Source organism: Argentina anserina, chromosome 4, assembly GCF_933775445.1.
Source record: "Argentina anserina chromosome 4, drPotAnse1.1, whole genome shotgun sequence".
NCBI lineage: Eukaryota > Viridiplantae > Streptophyta > Magnoliopsida > Rosales > Rosaceae > Argentina > Argentina anserina.
The window spans coordinates 17,752,116-17,770,882 of NC_065875.1; the positions used below are offsets into that span (position 1 = coordinate 17,752,116).

The window sequence follows — 18,767 nt, forward strand, 5'->3', positions numbered from 1 at the left end:
CGAACTGCAATTTAAGGTGTAAAACATGCCACTTGATTCAATATTTTATCAAACTAACAAAGCCAGGATCTTTAACCATTTTGCATAGGCCTTGGCATCATATTTTAAGAATTTCAAGTTTTCAACATTCTAACCGTTAAATAAACCTACAAAAATGTTGCCCAACAGCTCACTTCAACGGCTTACAAATCGCTAGTTTCAGAACAAGGTTGTAAAGCAATAGGGTGGAAAATTGGAGATACTGTAAGATCATGACCCCTACGGTGCTCAGAATAAATCAATCCTCCCTTCCTCTACGAATCTTTTTATTGCTTTATAACGCACAAAGTATAAAACATCAGGCTCCATTTCGAACGGTTCCTCCAAAGGTCTCTGGTTCACCCTGTCATAAGGACATTAAAACCCCGTAAGAGCAAGGAAAAACAGCACGTTTCAATGTAGAAATATATATATATATATATATTTATGAATTATCACTTGCCTGTCATCTGATGGTCCATCTTCATTGTCCTCAAGCTGAATATGTCCAAGATAGTATTTGGTTTTGCACACAACAAACGTGTCTAATTGAGGCTTTGCCACTGGAAGCCAAAGATAAGAGAATGTGTCAAAATCCAGAAATCGAAACTGTACAATTTTCAAGGGCATGCTTTACAGAGAGAAGTAAGAGCGATTCTGCAGTGAGGTGTAATGGTGAAAGTTCAGCACTGCAAGTGACTCTAAAAAAAGCCTGTATTCCAGACGAAGAGAATAAAATCTATACATGACTTGGGCATACAAAAGTTCCAGACAACTCATGCATTGTTCCTCTGATAAAGTTATCACATGCAAACCAAAATCAATGACATAAAATCATTTCTGGTATAGTTTCATGGACGAACAGGTCAAATAAGGCTTTAAAGCAAATATCTTAACCCACACAGTAGCTTGTAATTAGTTTCCCTCACCTCATGCTAATGGACAGTATTAACTATGACAGATTTTTCCTCGGCACAATGTCCACAGCCAATTTGATTGTTATAGTTACAAAAAAGAGTCGGAACTGTGGAAACATTGATATCTTGGACTGATCATAAATCTAGGACTGTAAAGTAATGTCTAAAAAGCTACCACAAAACCAGATACTAGTCATACCACAGACGAAAGAAAAAGAATCTACACATTGACTAAGCACTGGATGGCCAATATTTATAGAATCTAAAGCTGATAGATACCAAATCACACGACCACACATGAAAAATATAAAACACATAGATGCATGGAATCCGGAAAGAAGATTATGTGTATACCCATGTCGTTCTCTTCACTGATCATGGATTGCTTGAATATAGACTGGTAGTTGTTAGGCAATTTTGACAGAACACTCTCTTCAAGATGCTTCTCCAAATCAACAAGACACCTGCTACAAAGAAACACCACATAACATGAACCTCAAGCATAAGCTTTCACCAAAAGAGCACAAACTAATAAGCAGCTGGAGTCCTCACGTTTTTGCAAAGGCCTTCTCCTGCTTGGAGAGACGGTTGTACAATTCAGCAGTGGCTAAGATGTGAAAGATGTATTTCTCAATCTGAAAAAGAAAGTTACTCAAAAGTAAATAACAAGAATTACTAACATGTAAAATCAGTAGATGTTTCCGCAGCATTTATGTGATTATCATATCTTAAACCACATCGAGCCAGAATTGTTGACTTTTTTTTTACCAAATGGTTGGCAAGCATGGGGTGAGTGCTATTGTTTCTCTAGAACACACAAAAGATGAAGAGTCCCATTCAAATGCAATGAAAACAGTCAAAACACATGAATGACATGATCACACAGCAATAGAGCAGTTAGCCCACCTTCTGCAGCCGAATTCGGAGATAAGATCTCAACAAGAACTGTGTCCTATCCAGATCCATCTGATAGAGTGATACAGTAAGTGGATCAATACCAGATTGAGCATCTTGCTCCACATTTTCTTCCTGTAAATCACACACCCAATTGAGTTCAAAAAATAACACACCCACTAAAAAGTACACAAAATTCATGTACTTTGTATTAAGTAAAATCACCCAAATTCCAATACTTGACATCAAAAACTAGTAAACTCCTGAATTAAAAGAGACCAAATTTTTTCTTTTATGACTGAAAACTCAATTTTTTTTTCACACATTATTGGACCTTTTAAATAACAGTCAAGAAGATCTTCAAGACGGTACTTATCCTATAGATGCTGTATTCATGCCCGTTCGAAATGCGAATCATAGTATTCATTCTTATGTGAATGACCGGCTATTGTTTCGTCAATTTATCGTAATAGAAATCGATTGCAAAGACTCCAATTGTAACATAAATTTCCAACCAAAAGCAACATAATCAGGATTCTTACCATTTTCATTGAAAAAAAAAAAGAGAAGCAAACTCAAACTCACCACCAATTCAATCTGTCCGGTGAGCCTAGCAATCAAATCAGCCTCGAACTTCATAATCTCAGGGGCTGCTTTCTCTTGCCTCCACGCTTTCTTCAGAAGCTCCACATCTGTCGTCTGAATCAACGTCTCGTATTCCTCCGCTGACCCTTCTCCATCTCTCTCACCCATCAGATCCGATCTTACCAACTATCTGCTTCTTTATATCCTGATCAGTTCCAAAACTCAACCTTGGTATAATGGTTCAATCAAATGTATGACTCCTAGTTCATAGAACACAAAACCCACATCTCTCTAGTTCATAAAAACTATCTTAATCAAAACCAAACACCAGTTGAACACCAAGAATTCATTTTTACATAGAACAGCCAGGCACCGAACATAAAAGCTTCATTTTTTATTATTATTTGGTTTGATTTTCTCAATTAAACACAAACCCAGATAAGATTACACTATCAATTATTTTAATTGATCAACAAAATGAAAACAATAAGAATCGAAATTTCGATGGCTTACCAAAGCTTCTGAATGGGCTGAAGGTAAATTTCTATGGACTAACTAAACGAAGAGTTTGAGCGGGAAAGTTGGGATGTAATTGGCGCCAAAAGGAAAAGGAAGAAGGGTAGGGATGAGGTGTTGAAGAGGAGACAGATCACGAGTTTGTGCGTGAATCTAACACCATTGGAGTCACAAAGAGTGACGTCATGGGAACAGACGGTTGTGATTGGATGGAGTTTGATTCAAACACAAACTTGTGAGTTGTGATGCGTCCCATCTCTCTGTTCTGGGTTTGAAGAGAGGACGAGAAAGTGGGAGGGAGATAAGACGATTGGGGAAGATGTTGTGCTTGGTTTTGTTTTTGTTGGGTTAGATTTAGCGTTTAGGGTTGGATCTATTTTGAGTGGAAATTAAGATTTGGGTGTTCTTAAAGCATCAAACTTGTGGAGATTGCATCATTCTCGGATAAAAACTTTGTTTTTTTTAAGGAAGAATTCATAAAGGGCAAATTCAAGCTAAGGAGGTAATTACATATCCACATGTTACCACTTGAGATGTATACAAGGCTTCATGGTACAAGTACCATAATGATACATATGATAGACCTACTATTCAATCTACTTTCGCACCATGAAAGGAAAAAAAAAACATACACCATGACAAGCATGGATTTGGCAACCGAACAAAACAAAACAGAAAAATCAAACTAAATAAGAGATCGAAATAAAGACTTCAACCTCAAACAAAGGCATCGAGGCACAACTAAAAATAAAAAGATTAAGCTTTCACATATCCAGGCTCAGACCCAGCCCTTAACCCCAGGCCTAGACCCGATTGTAAGGAGCCTCCCATATTAGTTTTAGCAAAATAGGGTATAGCAATACCCCACCACTTAGGTCTTGAAAAGATAGCACACTAACCCCATTAAGGCCAAGTCTAGATTTAGGTCCACATGTCTAAGACCAAACCCGACCTAAAGAGGCCCTTCTCCTCCGCACCAGCTGTCACATCCCAAGATCGGCTCCACCGTAACACGATATTGTCCACTTTGGGCTTAGTCCTCACAATTTAATTTGTGGGAGCTCACGAGCAACTTCTCAATAGGTCACCCATCTTGGAATTGCTCTAGTCCGAGAAAGATTAACTTTATAGTTTGCATCCCTTCCGAAGCCATTGAGTCCTAAAAAATCCTCGTGTTAGATGGAGGTGTGTATGTACATATAACGCACATCACCCTCTCTCTGTTGGCCGATGTGGGATATTACACTAGCCATGCCAGAAACAACATCACACACCACTACCAAGCAGATGTCGGAAACACAATAGCGAACTCAAGAGGCCCTAGATTCGCCTTGCTCCCCAGACCATAATTCACCAAGCCCATAGACGTTTGACGTCAATCCACAAGCGACGCATCCAATCGACGCCGACATGTCCTTAGTTGATCAGAAGGAACAAAATCTCCGTCAACCAGTAACAATGGCCTCTTGTTTGTTTCCATCACACTCAGATCTAACTGATCGAGCTCCCTATTCAAAATCCTAATTGATAAAACCCCAATCATGATTGAAGAGGTCTTCACTCGCCGTTGCAAGCCACTAGCAAAGATCCCCTTCGCCTCCCTGACACAATCAATGTTGGAGAGTCCCTTCCAAAATTGTGCACGAACAACACTCTTGAAAGAAGAGGCACGCCGCCATGGAACCCTAGGTTCCCTAACATGGTTGCTCCAAGAAACTCATAACACCATCTCTCTCTTTCAAATGAAAACTCAGTAAGGGAGATACATTCATACATACATGTCTACTTGTGTGGCATTTCTTATATTGTTATTTAATTATATAATAATGTGAAAATCTGAAATATAGGCTCTACTCCATTTGCTCACTGTGCTATTCATTATGGGATTCTTGGACCATTATATATGTCTTTATAGGTTGAAAAGTTTAGTGGTACAAGAAGGTATAAAACAAAGGTTAATTTTAAAAGATTGTAGAGAATGAGGCTCTAAGTATTGGCATTAACCTAGAGTCTTATGCGGACATTCATAAACTTTGGGAAATGAAATTTACACTCTTCATTTTACTATTCACACTCCAACTGTTTTTTTAGGTGAATGAATAACTTCAATAAGCTTCAAGCCAATAACGAGTAAGTAATACTAGGTCAAGCTGGAGCAAGCTCCAATACAATATATTAAAACAAACTCTTTATTGCTACAATTACGAAAAAACTAAAAAACCAAAGTCCAAAACCGAACTAAAAAACAAGAGCAAATAAAGCGAATAACTTACACAAACAAGCAAGGAGCTAGTAACAAAATCATCAAACCTGCGACTAAAGGTGTACCTTTCAGATCAAGTAACTAGTAAAGTCCTTACTTGCACATGCATGGATCTAGAGCTCCGATCGAAATCAGATTATTCTGGTTCTGGTGCCGGGAAGGAACAATAAACTCATCCCCATCTGCTGCATCCATTCCTTGGTCAAGTGCTCCCTCTAACCAGTCCTACTTGAAGTTGGAGCCTCAAATTTCCACTCTTTCGCAATTTTTGGTTGCTTCTTCTTGTTTGTGTTGACACGAGGACGCACACACTTCTTAGGAGACTTGCAAGCAATACCAATAGAGCCATTAGAACCAACCACAAACCCTAGATCCTCCGATCTAAGAGCTAATGGAACAATCTCCAAACTATGTTTGGTTATCTTTCTAGACCCCGGCTCTGCTTCGTCCTTGTCACGGCGTATCCCAGTCACCTTTTTCGGCGAGGGGAAGGTCAGAATCTCTCTGATATGAACCTTTCACTGTTCCTTTTGAAAAAGAGCAGAGAAAGAAGGCAAGAAAGAGCAATATGGCTAGGAACAAAGTACGTTACCTTGAAAAACCAAAGCCAGCGGCACTGGTAGGTTGGGGGCTTCAAGATTTGACGTCAGAGACGCGTCGTCATTAGCTGTCTCTAGAAGGCATGGCTCACCTCCATGATTAATCATGGAACAAACCATGCAGCACCTAGGAGTCGCACATACTTATAGTGAACCAAAATTACATTAGTTGGCAAAACTCTAAGACGCCTTTAAAGCTTCACTGGGTTGTTAAGGGGTAGGATGAGCCGTACCTTCACCATACTCTAACTCAGAGCTGCCTCATCTGTTAGGATGTGATGAGAATTTGATCAGGAAAGTAAATCCTAGTTGTACTTGGTTACTCTTCCTAATTGGACATGGTTTATGTCAAAGTTTATTCCTTTTAGGAATATGTTCTTTTCTAGTATGAAAAGGTTTTGGTTTTTCTATGACCAATTGGATTGTAATTGGTGTGCCTATATATAGGAGACATAGGTAGTTAACCAAGGTATGGATGTCATGACTTAGTTTGTGGATGTGGTCATCAGGGCGTGACCATCACGGTAAGATGGATGCAGTCATCGACAAGGGAGTGTATATCTCTTGTGTATGAGAGCAGAGATGTCAAGGATGAGGATAGCTCTTGAATGAGGGTGTGTTCTTAGGGAATTCTATGAGTGTGGTTGTGCATAAGTTATGGGTTTTGGGTTATGGGATTTAGCTCAAATGTAGCTTGTATTATTATATTTCTCATAGTGAAGAACATGGTGTCTCTCAAAGGATGTAGGCATAGATTTATGCCGAACCTCGTTAATCTCGGTGTTATGTTGTTGTTTGTCTTATGGTTTGTTTAATTTTCTATCGGTATACTCTGTGAGCCATGTTGGGAGGGATCCTAATTCCCTAACATCATCAACATGAAGGACACGCCCAATAGTTTCCCCTATGAGCTCCACCATTGCAAGGGTTAGCAGAGCGGCCGGGAGGCCTTGAATCTTAACCCATATCCAAATGAAGTCGAGTGGTACTTGATGTCGGACAAGCCATCATAATTGTTGATCAAGATCATAACTCGTTGAAATCCCCAAGGACCACCCCTCTTCTTTTTTTGGTCAATGAAAAAAAAAAAAGGGGGTGGTCCTTGGGGATTTCAACGAGTTATGATCTTGATCAACAATTATGATGGCTTGTCCGACATCAAGTACCACTCGACTCCACCCCTCTTCACCCTCTTAAGATCATGTTTGTTTGTGAACTTAAATAGGTAGTGATCACCATGAGCGGCGACCTCCACAGGCTTGTTTGTCCGCCACATATTACGGATAGCAGCACGGAAGGAGTCGAACACAACAGCCTTCGTAGTATTGAGCTTTCCCACCAGATAAAAATGTGGTGCAATGAAACCCTTTGTCGGACAAAGAAGATTTCAAAGATCCACCGGCTCATCTTCCTTGTTCAGAGATAACTTGGAGGCCAATCTAGCAATCATTGATGCAACATAAGCTATATAGGAATAGGATCTCGCCGCATAGCCTGATATTTTCGTAAACTCAGAAACCCTAGGATACCCTCGGGACGAGATAGAGAGATAAATAGGAGGCCGCAATATTTTTTTGGTAAATATCACTTTTTAAAAAGTTTGCTCTATTCACACTCTAACTTTCTTCTTATTGTTAAAACTTTTATAATGAAACAAAACACATGTTGCTAAAACTAAAATTGAAGTTACTATAAAATTGATGATATAAATACATACAATTCACTAAGTTAACGTCTAATTTAATTTAAAAAATGAGTCACATCTCCTGACTAGATATCTAATTTGGACGGATAATGAGCAATTACCAATTGTATATGATTGACTGAAATTAGAGAGTTCATGAGGTATTCTGATGAAATCATAAGTTTGGATACCAACATGGCAACATAATGAACATATGATGGTACCCCATACCTATACTTGGAATTGATTAATACAAACATATGAACTCTTATACATAAGATTAATAGCTAGATATATGTCTCTATGCCCATTGAATGACAATCCCGAAGCATGTGTACGTACAATATCCATGACAGCCATAGCCGCCTCTTATTATATAAGTCTAAGCTTATGATACAAGATTATTTTTGTGATACACTAATACAAGCTTATTATATGCTAAACGATACATTTCAAGCATTCTGGTGAAACATTCAATTAATCATGTGCCTTAGAAGTTGGATATGTAGCAAGCCAAACTTATTTTACATATATCACACAATCTACCTTAATTTTTTAAGGTTATCTCGAGCCAACTTCAAGACAAGGCGTAGATCAATAGCCTAACTTAATATGGCCTTGTAAATGGGTGAGTAATTATTATTTGTACCCGGAATACCATGTGACACTGTCATGTGATGTACACAGTCAATCATATTACTTAATTGTGTGATAAACATGCACGTGGTGAAATGGAAAATATTATCTAAATGATTAATCAATCGGAAACAAATACAGTAAAAAATAAATCAATAACATTAAAAAATTACATTACGTAAACTATGTATCGAGTACATATAATAGTTTTTCCTCGTGAATTTATCATCCACATAATAACGGTGAGATTCATTTTCAGTAGAACCATGTCAGTACTTACCATAAGTCTCGTTCACGTCATCATCAGGGTGATGATTATCAGTTTTAGCCTCATTGTTGTTGCTACCCTTGTTTGTTGCCTGAACTTGAGACTGGCCATTTCCACCATTCACTTGCAAACGCTTCGGCGCAAGTTTGGATCATTTTTGACTTGATCCAGGTGACGCTCATTCAAGGCGAACCTTATACCGTTGACTTGTACAGATGCCAGCATCAACAGAAAGCTAACAACAGATATGATCAGTATGGTCTTTGACAGGGGCGGAACCAATTGGAGGGCTGATAGGGCTATAGCCCAGTCGAAAATTGTGATGAAATAGTACTAAGTATATGTGCTACTCTTATTAAAGTTTAAGTTGGTGGAGTTGGTTAAAGACCAAGTATAATTATCCTTAGATAGAGTTGGTTGTGGGTTCAATTCCCACTTTCCTCATTTTGTTTTTTCTCTTTTTTTTTTCAGATTTTTTCTCCTCCTCCCCAATTCTTTCATTTTTCAATCTTTTTTTTTGTTTTCTCTTTTTTCATCCCTAATTTTTTCTTCTCCTTCCCAATTCTTTTATTTTTCATTTTTTCTCAATTCTTTTACTTTATATTTATGTCTATTATTTTTATCCTCTCCTCTTTTTGTTTTTCTTTTTTTTTTTCATCCCTGTTTTTTTCTCCTCCTTCCCAATTCTTTCATTTTTCAATTTTTTCTCTATTCTTTTACTTTACAGTTTTTTCTACTATTTTCTATTAATAAATCTATATGTATTTCTATTATCTCTTCAATTTTCTCACTATTTTTCTTTAGTTACAACATATTCTTTACAAATTCTTTAGATATTTATTTTTTTAAGGGGAACAACTATAATTAACAAGCTGAGAGTTAATGAATTATTATCAATGGTTATAAAACAAGATATATACAACCAAAATTTAGCAGAAGAAAAAAAACGGCTTAAGATCTAGGGTTGTGGAAGTATAACTTACCCTAGTGTTTTCCAGTTTTTCTACAAGAAGTGTATAGTGTACGTAGAAAGCTGGCATTTTATAGACAATTTTGGCTGTGTCTAATAAGATCATTAGTAGGAGGCTGATGAGATAATTAAGATTCCTGCGGCACTAAAATAAAAATGAGAGCTGGTGTGAAACTATGAACCAGTACGTACGTGGTATCACATTCAGAACTCTGTGGCACCAAATCTTAAGCAACAGGCTTAGACACCAAAGAAGTAATTATGAAAACGATGAATAATGTAATTAAACTTTTCACTTTAAATATTTAATTATGAATTATAGGCATCATTACGTGTATCACGACTGGGTGCTGGGCGATCAACTCCTATCCAGAAACTTAATTGTCTGCTAACTTTGATAACTCTGTTGATATGGTATTTGATCAAACCTAATTCTGAGCATAAGATACATAATTATGAAAACCGGATTATTGATTAGGTTTCTGTAATTGTAGTGCAATACTTCACCGAGCATAAGGAACCTTCAGATAGACAATAATATAATAATTTTCTAGCTGTCATTGTAAACGCAGTTGATTAATTTTTATGATTGTGTAGTATATATGAACTATATCAAGGCAGCTTTTTGCATGGATAAGAGTTGCCCTAATGCCCTATATTAAGAGAGCAGATAGACGGTTCTATTTGCAGGTCCTAATATAAATTTATGTATATATATATATAGTTCCTATCCAGAGTGAAGGTTCACTCTAAAGTTTCAGAGTGAAGTTCTAATTTTGGCACACTTTTCGGTCAAATTTTTTCAGTATAAGCGATTCAATATTTAGGTATGCTATTCAAGATCATCTCTACAAAATTTCATCTAATTCGGACATCGTTAAGGTATTGAAATTAGATTAAATCAATGAATGAATTAAAACTATTTAACGTGAACCGTTCGTGTAAATCTCAATTTTGAAAGCTCAAATCATTGTCAAATTGGATGAAACTTTATAGAGATGATCTTGAATAGCATATCTAAATATTGAATCACTTATGGTGAAAAATTTTGACCGAAAAATATGCCAAAATTGGAACTTCACTCTGAAACTTCAGAGTACTCTGAATAAGGACTATATATATATATATATATATTAGGACCTGCAAATAGAACCGTCTATCTGCTCTCTTAATATAGGGCATTAGGGCCATTTTATATTTGTGCATTCAGTTATTATAACTCCAAGTTTGACATTCGCCAGTTAGATTTATGTATAAACTAAGGCTTTTGTAAAACGCATGTCATTCGCTTTCAAAAACGAAAATTGGCCAACATCCATCTTTGGGGCACGTTCTTATGCAACCGCACAGAACCAATCGACTTGTGAGGTGCTTTATTGTTTTGGATACACTCGGTTCATAATCGTGTTTTCGTGTTCCAAACAATTTTAACCTAATTAGGTCTTAAGGGAGTCGATCACTTATTCATGTTGTTGATTTGGTCACTGTTTCCTTTGGGCATGACCAATAAACGATTATCCCCTCGTTTACTTTGCTGTTATTCAGACGAGCTAGCAGCAAACTATCGATTACCTTTGACATAGGATGAATATACCTCCTCTATACTCATTATTATTATTATAAATTATGTACTCAAGTCGGAGTGTTGGTTTCTTTACGATAGATGAAAATCTCAGATTTAGTTTTGGTTCATATCTCTAACAATTCAACACACACATATATATATATATGAAAGCGATCGAGAGAGGATGTACACACCCCCTAAAAGTACGGATGTCCATGCTTTTCACCGAAATTCAGTGTCGGCAACAACTCTTCTCTTGACAAACAAAGCCCGGTCCACGATTTAGGGCTTCTGCTTGTCGGTGGAGTCACCGGTTGCCGATTTGCAGTCAACGTTGATCGGATATGAATTTTCCGGTGAGTTAGCTCCTCAGACCTTCTAACTCGTTCTCTTTGGCCCTCATCTTCTTGGTGACATCATTGGGGATGGTCTTGGGCTTGGTTCGGCAAGAGAAACGTCATCCGGGTGGTTGGATTCTGCTGAAAGCGCCTAGATCTGCACTTTTGGTGCACTGCGGATGTCCACTTTCGATCCGGCCTATATATGTCTATATATATATATATACAATCCATATCCAGAGTGAAGTTTCTGTAACGACCCCAAAATTTCGAGCTTAAAAACTCAAAATTCTAAAGTCGTTAAACACAAAATAATCTCAAATAAATCGAAATCATTAAAGTGTAACAGCGGATCAATTCTGAGTTCTCAATACAACTCAGACAACCAATTATTACAACCCAAATTTATAATCCATACATAAAATGGAAATGTAATAATCCTCACAAATCACTCCCAAATCTCACAAATAAAATTACACAAATTCTCACACACAAATCCAAGCTAAAACCTCACCACAAGTAGGATACGAACGACTTCGAGCCTCTGTAGTCGTCACTCAACCTCCACTAATCAGCACCTGCGGAATTATCCCCTACACCATCGAATTGGTGCACTGGGATTGTAAACACGAACCCGGTAAGCTTATAGCTCGTATGAGTAAAATCAAAATATAATTCGCATATCCAAAATATACGAAAGATCACAAAACAACAAATATAAATGCCCTCATGAGTCAATGGACAGCCCATCTGGTTGTCCCAAAGAAATATGAAATAAAACGCTCATGAGAAAATTAAGTAACCCTTCTGGTTACCCAATGCATTTATAATACGGGTACCAAGAACGATGGTACACATCTGTTACCCCTCTCGTAATACACCGCTGATATTGGATAGTCACCCGCTACCCAACATCCAAAATAAACTGAGTACCCATGAGCAGATAACCACCCGTTACCTCACATGCAGTACTAAGGCAGACAGACTAGAGCTCTAACTGTATCGTAACTTTCGCCCGGCCAAAGGCTAGGTTTCGACTTGCCAAACACGTACAATAATCTCACATCATATTGTACAAAAATCAGGTCCGAAGACAATTCACATTTTAACAATCTCAATGTTAAAAATCACGTACAATAATCTCACATCATATTGTACAATTCAAATCACATGCTCAATATAATCACAATAAAATCATAACAGTATATTATATAGCAAACTATATATATTCGTACTTATTTACCATTTATACAATACATATATAGTCCACTATATCTTATACATGTCATATTTCACCACACATGCTCAATACACAAACTTCCGTCATCGAAATGACCATTTCTAATGAATTAATAACAGTATATAATATAATGAATTATATATATATATATGTATTTATTACCATTATACAGCATATATGTAATCCACCAAATTGTATACATGTTGTAATTCATTATTAAATACTCTTGCGAAAATCTTGAATCACCGCGAGGGTAGATTCGTAAATATGTGAGATTTTACTCACCTTATTGACTTGAGCGTAATTCCACAATTCCAGAAGATAATTCATTTCCTCGATTTAACGATCACCTTGAAAATATAAGAAAAGAATTTAGAATCATTTCGTAAACCTTTAAATGCCGAAACAGTAATAATCGGATACTGTTCAGCAATTTTTGGTTTTACGAAGTTAATGTTCACTGTTACTGTTCACTGTTACTGTTCACTGTTACTATTCACGGTTACTGTACAAATATACTATTAATACGTATTTCTGTACGTATAAATATTATATACGTATTTATGTACGTATAAATATTATATACGTATTTCTGTACGTATACGTACTGTTTAAATGTAAATACAATCTCAGTAAATAAAATTTACTAAATTACCCTTTTACAATTACTTTTTACATTTACTGAAAGTAATTTATATTTACATTCACCGTAGGTAAAATTTAATTACATTTATCGTACGTAAATAAAATTTACATTTACATTTAAGTAAATTACCAAAATACCCTTCTGTCAAAACTGTTCACACCGCCGCACGTGGCGGCGCGTGGGGCACACGCGCCACCCGCCGGCAGGCTGCGCGTGGGGCTCACTCGCCGACGCCACCAACGGCGCGTGTCACGCCACCGCCGCGCCAAATCTCTCCTTTTCTTCCTCCTCTTCCTCCCCACGGCCTCACGCCGCCCCTAGACCCTCCTACGTCCTCACACGCGCCGCCTAAGGCGGCGGTACCCCTCCATCCTCTCCAACCTCCGATCTCCACCAAAACATCACAACACCACACGAAAATTCAACAACAACATCACATCAACAAACCTAGGCTATCCTCACCTCGATTGGAGCTCGAAAACCACCGGAGGCGAGCTTAGATGCGGCGGTGAGAAAAACAGGAACTTGGAGACGTTCGAGCGGCTTCACGACGGCGAGGCACGGGCTGGCGATCTGGAGGGTTGTTGTGGATGTCCCTGCGACGACGCTGAGCCAGGCGGTGCACGTCACGGCGGCCCAGAGAGGGAGAATCGAAGAGAGAATTTCTTTGGAGGAAGAGGAAGAAGTTTCGGGGTGAGAGGGAGAGAGAGAGAGAGAGAGAGAGAGAGAGAGAGAGAGAGAGAGAGAGAGAGCGGCGGAAATGAAGGGTTTCCTGTTATGGAAACCCTAGTTAAAAAAAAATCCTTTTTATACTAGTTTCCAAATCGGAAACTAACTTCCGACGTGAATAACTTTTATGTACGATGTCCGTTTCGAACGCGTCACATACTCACGAACTCGTATCGACTAGCTCTACAACTTTCATGAAGAAGGTTTTCGCAACCGAGCGACGGAATAAAAGTCGATAAAATCGTTCGGAAACGTAACGTTTTTCGAATCAAACGTTCCGATAACGTTTCCGTTTCCGTTCCGTAAGGTTGCAAACAATTATATTCATTTAAACTGAAATTCATAACTTTATAAAATTCAAATTGAATCAAATAATGTATTGAAATTTAGGGTTATTACAATCTACCCCCCTTAAAGGAATTTCGTCCCGAAATTCAAACTCACTCAACAAACAACTGTGGATATCTGGTCATCATGTCTGACACTAGCTCCCAAGATGCATCACCCTCATCATGGTGACTCCACAATACCTTGACTAGCTCCATGTCTTTCCTCCGAAGCTTCTTTGTGGACCTATCCAGAATACGAACCGGCTCAACCACAAATGTGGCATTTTCCTTCACTTCAATGGTGCTATGATCGATCACGTGCGACTCATCTGGTACATACTTCCTCAGCATGGAAATGTGGAAGACGTTGTGAACGCCCGACATGCTAGTAGGCAAGGCTAGTCGATAAGCTAGTTCGCCTACCTTCTCAAGTATCTTGAAGGGCCCAACGTACCTCAGAGCCAATTTTCCCTTCTTGCCAAATCTCACTACACCCCTCATAGGTGAAACTTTCAAGAACACATGATCGCCGATCTCAAACTCCACATGTCTCTTCTTTAGGTCCGCATAGCTCTTCTGTCTGCTCTGAGCGGTCCGGATTCTATCCCGAATGATCGAGATCTTCTCCGTGGTTTCCTGAACCACCTCTGGACCCATCAGTGCCTCATCACCAACCTCGGCCCAACAGATCGGTGAACGACATGGTCTACCATAAAGAGCCTCATAAGGTGCCATACCGATGCTAGAGTGGTAGCTGTTGTTGTAGGCAAACTCAATCAATCTCAAATGATCTTCCCAGCTACCCTTGAAATCCAACACACATGCTCTCAACATGTCTTCCATCACCTGATTCACCCTCTCTGTCTGTCCATCCGTCTGAGGGTGAAAAGCTGTACTCATATCCAAGGTAGTGCCCATCGCCTTCTGCAAACCACCCCAGAACTTCGAAGTGAAACGTGCATCTCTATCGGAAACAATAGAAACTGGAGCACCATGAAGTCTCACTACCTCATCCACATATAGTTTCCCAAGCACGTCCACTGAGTACTTCATCGACACTGGGAGAAAATGAGCCGACTTCGTCAACCGATCGACAATCACCCATATGGCATCGTGACCCTTCTTCGATCTAGGCAATCCGGTCACAAAATCCATAGATATCTGCTCCCACTTCCAAAGAGGAATAGTCAGTGGTTTCAACATGCCAGCTGGTCGTTGATGTTCTGCTTTCACTTGCTGACATGTAAGGCACTTCGCTACAAACTCTGCTACATCTTTCTTCATACCGTTCCACCAGAATTGTCTGCATAGGTCCTTGTACATCTTGGTGTTCCCTGGATGGACGGTATAGCGTGAACGATGTGCCGTACGAAGAACCTCCTCCCCGAGATCATCACACTCTGGGACACACAATCTTGTCCCAAACCTCAACCCTCCATCGGGTCCAACTCTCCACTCAGAAGGACACTCATCAAGCGTATCAACTACAAGATCCGCCAACTTAGCTTGTGAGAGTCTATCCTGCGCCTGACCCTGTATGATCCTCGTGATCAATGTGGGTTGCACTGTGACACTACCAAGAAAGACCCTTGGTTCTCCTCTCGATGGTACCAAATCAAACTCTGATGCAGCTTCTAGCATGAACCATTCCTGGACCATAAGTGAAGCTACCACGCCTCTCGGTTTTCTGCTCAAGGCATCAGCCACCACATTTGCCTTCCCCGGGTGGTACTCTAATGTGAAGTCATAGTCCTTGAGGAGTTCCATCCATCTCCTCTGCCTCATATTCAGCTCCTTCTGTGAGAACAAGTACTTCAAACTCTTATGATCTGAAAAGAGTTGAAATTTCTCACGATACAAGTAATGTCTCCAAATTTTCAGGGCAAATACAACTGCCGCAAGCTCTAGGTCGTGTGTCGGATAATTCTTCTCATGAATCTTCAACTGTCTCGAGCCATAAGCAACAACTCCTCCATGCTGCATCAACACACAACCCAAACCTTGGAGCGAAGCATCACTGTAAATGACATAACCACCACCACTAGAAGGAATCGTCAACACTGGAGCTGTGGTCAGTCTAGTCTTTAGTTTGCTGAATGCTTCTTCACATGCATCCGTCCACACGAACGGAGTATCTTTCTTGGTCAACTTGGTCAATGAAGATGCAATACTAGAAAACCCCTCGATAAACCTCCTGTAGTATCCTGCCAAACCGAGGAAACTACGTATCTCCGTAGGGTTCTTTGGACGACTCCAATTCTTTACTGCCTCTACCTTTGACGGGTCCACTAGTACTCCATCTTTTGAGACAACATGACCAAGGAATTTGACCTCTTCTTTCCAGAACTCACACTTCTCTAGCTTGGCATACAGTCTCGCCTCCTTCAAAGTCTGTAACACTGTTCTCAGATGCACCACATGTTCTTCTTGTGTCTTGGAGTATATCAGAATGTCATCCACAAACACCACTACGAACTCATCCAAGTACGGACTAAATACTTGGTTCATCAAACTCATGAAGACAGCTGGTGCATTCGTTAGACCAAATGGCATGACGACAAACTCATAATGTCCATACCGGGTCCTGAAGGCTGTCTTCGATATATCTTCTTCCTTCACTCTGAGTTGATGATAACCAGATCTCAAATCAATCTTAGAGAACACCGTAGCACCTTTGAGCTGATCGAACAAGTCATCAATCCTAGGTAAGGTAAAATTAGTCTTTAACTCATAAAATTCTATTTGTATTTTTATTTTGATAATTAATATGTAAATGTCAATTTTACCATTTATATTTAATAAAGAAATCTGTAAATACCAAAGTGTCATATAAAATCTAACTTCATGTATTAAACTGTCATCTTTGAAACATTGGGTACCAAAGTGTCCAATTGGTCATACATCGGATACTATAGAATGAATATATATATACATATATATATATTCAAAATTCATTCACATTGATCAGTGCTATATATGTATCTTCAAGCTATGGATATGTCATAAACCCGTACAATCGCAAAACACACAGCCATATGCATGTAGTCATATGGCTTGTTATTATATGATACACAACGCGATTGATATATCGATGAGCATAAGGGTTCAATTCAAACACACATACACGGCAAGAGCTGATTACCGTCTAAAAATCTGGTGAACACGTAAACATGCGCCCTCCCAAATGTAATTTGGATATTTGGCCACATGCTACTGGTTCCACTTTATTACCTAAAATAAAAACTACACACAGGTTTACATAATACATCACGTCCTTGATTCATGAAGGCTCCTGATCAGTACGTACGATGATAATTAGTTGTGCGGCTTGAATGTATCGTCGATAAAGTAACGGTGAGAGTCATCTTTGGAAGAGCCATGTCCGTACTTACCATAACTCTCGTTTGCATCATCGTTGGCTTGATCAACATGCATATTAGAATCGGTAGTGGGTGGTGTCTTGTCTGTGGACTGGTGCTGATGCTGAGGCTGGTCTTGTGAACCTCTACTTGGAACCCGTGGGTTTCGACCCGGCAGAGTTTGAACGTTCTTGACTTGTGCCAAGTGACGGTCCTTCAATACAAACCGATTGGCATCGCCCTGCAGAGATGCCACCATCAACATAAAGCCAGTAACGGCGCATATGACAAGTATGGTCCTCATGACGGTACGTAAATGATTCTGCACAAATGAGATGTATATAGATTAATAACATAAGTTGCTATATTTGTCAAGACATTATCGATAAAAAGATTGGAATCTAAGATCTAGGGTTGTCGAGGATATAGCATACCTCGAGAAATATCCAGTGTCTGAAGATATATCTATCTGACAGAAGGGATTCTAGAGGTTGCAATTTATAGGCAATTGGAGACTGAGATAATTAACAGTACTAGGGTTGAGCACTGTAATCAGAACAAGCATGCATATAAGGATGTGGTGGTATCACATTAAAGGACTGTGGCACCACGTATGTCGAGAGAATACAAGGCACCATTGGATTAAATCATGATTACGGATTGATAATTCGGGTACTTAATTAATCTCATGGTTGACTTTAATTACTTAATGGTGAATAATGGGTAACACAATAGTGTCTGATATTCAAATAATTGAGTTCACTTCTGAGATAACCCTAAAAATCGGAGTTGCTGTAAAAGCATGTTGAAAGAAATCGCAAAACGTTCTATCAATGACAGCCAGCCGGAGATATAGAAGAATTTCATCCATGTAGTCTGTACGCATGCAGTAGAATGAAGAGTTCGTCTGTAGCTTGATTTAAGAGTCTTTGCATGAGATTAATTTATGAAGGCTTTAAGAGCTGAATGTGGGATTGTGGAACAGATCGAGGTCCTTATTCCTTATTGAATCTATAATTGTAAAATCCAACTAAAATAAGACGAATTCTACTTGAATGAAGTTCATGCTTGATCAAGGTGGGCTGTGATTCACCTAGTTAATCACTCACAAGTTTAATGTAAAACCTTTTAATTAGCTGCTCCAGCCTTGTTTTTGTTTATTTATCTAACTGACGTAGCTAATGATTACTGGTAACTTTGATTGATCATGGG

At 38.9% G+C, this 18,767-nt stretch overlaps 1 protein-coding gene and 1 long non-coding RNA gene across 4 annotated transcripts; both read right to left on the bottom strand.

Moving 5' to 3' along the window:
• Positions 1 to 133: 133 nt before the first annotated feature.
• LOC126790395 (DNA replication complex GINS protein SLD5-like) lies at positions 134 to 3,024 on the bottom strand. Of its 3 annotated transcripts, XM_050516608.1 has the most exons (7): positions 2,928 to 3,024; positions 2,415 to 2,619; positions 1,842 to 1,964; positions 1,488 to 1,570; positions 1,290 to 1,402; positions 482 to 581; positions 134 to 382 (listed from the first exon to the last, which is right to left on the bottom strand). In XM_050516608.1, the coding sequence occupies exons 2-7, from the start codon at positions 2,580 to 2,582 to the stop codon at positions 268 to 270; spliced, it is 702 nt and encodes a 233-aa protein (XP_050372565.1). In that variant the 5' UTR covers positions 2,583 to 2,619; positions 2,928 to 3,024; the 3' UTR covers positions 134 to 267. The 3 variants fall into 3 exon arrangements, with proteins under 3 accessions (XP_050372565.1, XP_050372564.1, XP_050372566.1); XM_050516607.1 differs by lacking the exon at positions 2,928 to 3,024 and having other exon boundaries at positions 2,415 to 2,904; XM_050516609.1 differs by lacking the exon at positions 2,928 to 3,024 and having other exon boundaries at positions 1,290 to 1,399; positions 2,415 to 2,895.
• A 14,188-nt stretch (positions 3,025 to 17,212) lies between these two features.
• LOC126790417 (uncharacterized) lies at positions 17,213 to 18,089 on the bottom strand. Its single transcript, XR_007671725.1, has 2 exons — positions 17,990 to 18,089; positions 17,213 to 17,877 (listed from the first exon to the last, which is right to left on the bottom strand). It is a non-coding gene; the product is annotated as an uncharacterized LOC126790417 (long non-coding RNA).
• Between the last annotated feature and the right edge of the window lie 678 nt (positions 18,090 to 18,767).

What these genes read in the sequence shown, in the direction of transcription:
- LOC126790395 (XM_050516608.1), bottom strand. Translation starts at nt 2,582, where the DNA reads ATGGGTGAGAGAGATGGAGAAGGGTCAGCGGAGGAATACGAGACGTTG. An exon ending in GAGAAGGCCTTTGCAAAAAC is followed by an intron (nt 1,403 to 1,487) that starts GTGAGGACTCCA and finishes GTTTCTTTGTAG; the next exon opens with CAGGTGTCTTGTTGATTTGG. An exon ending in GATGGACCATCAGATGACAG is followed by an intron (nt 383 to 481) that starts GCAAGTGATAAT and finishes TCCTTATGACAG; the next exon opens with GGTGAACCAGAGACCTTTGG.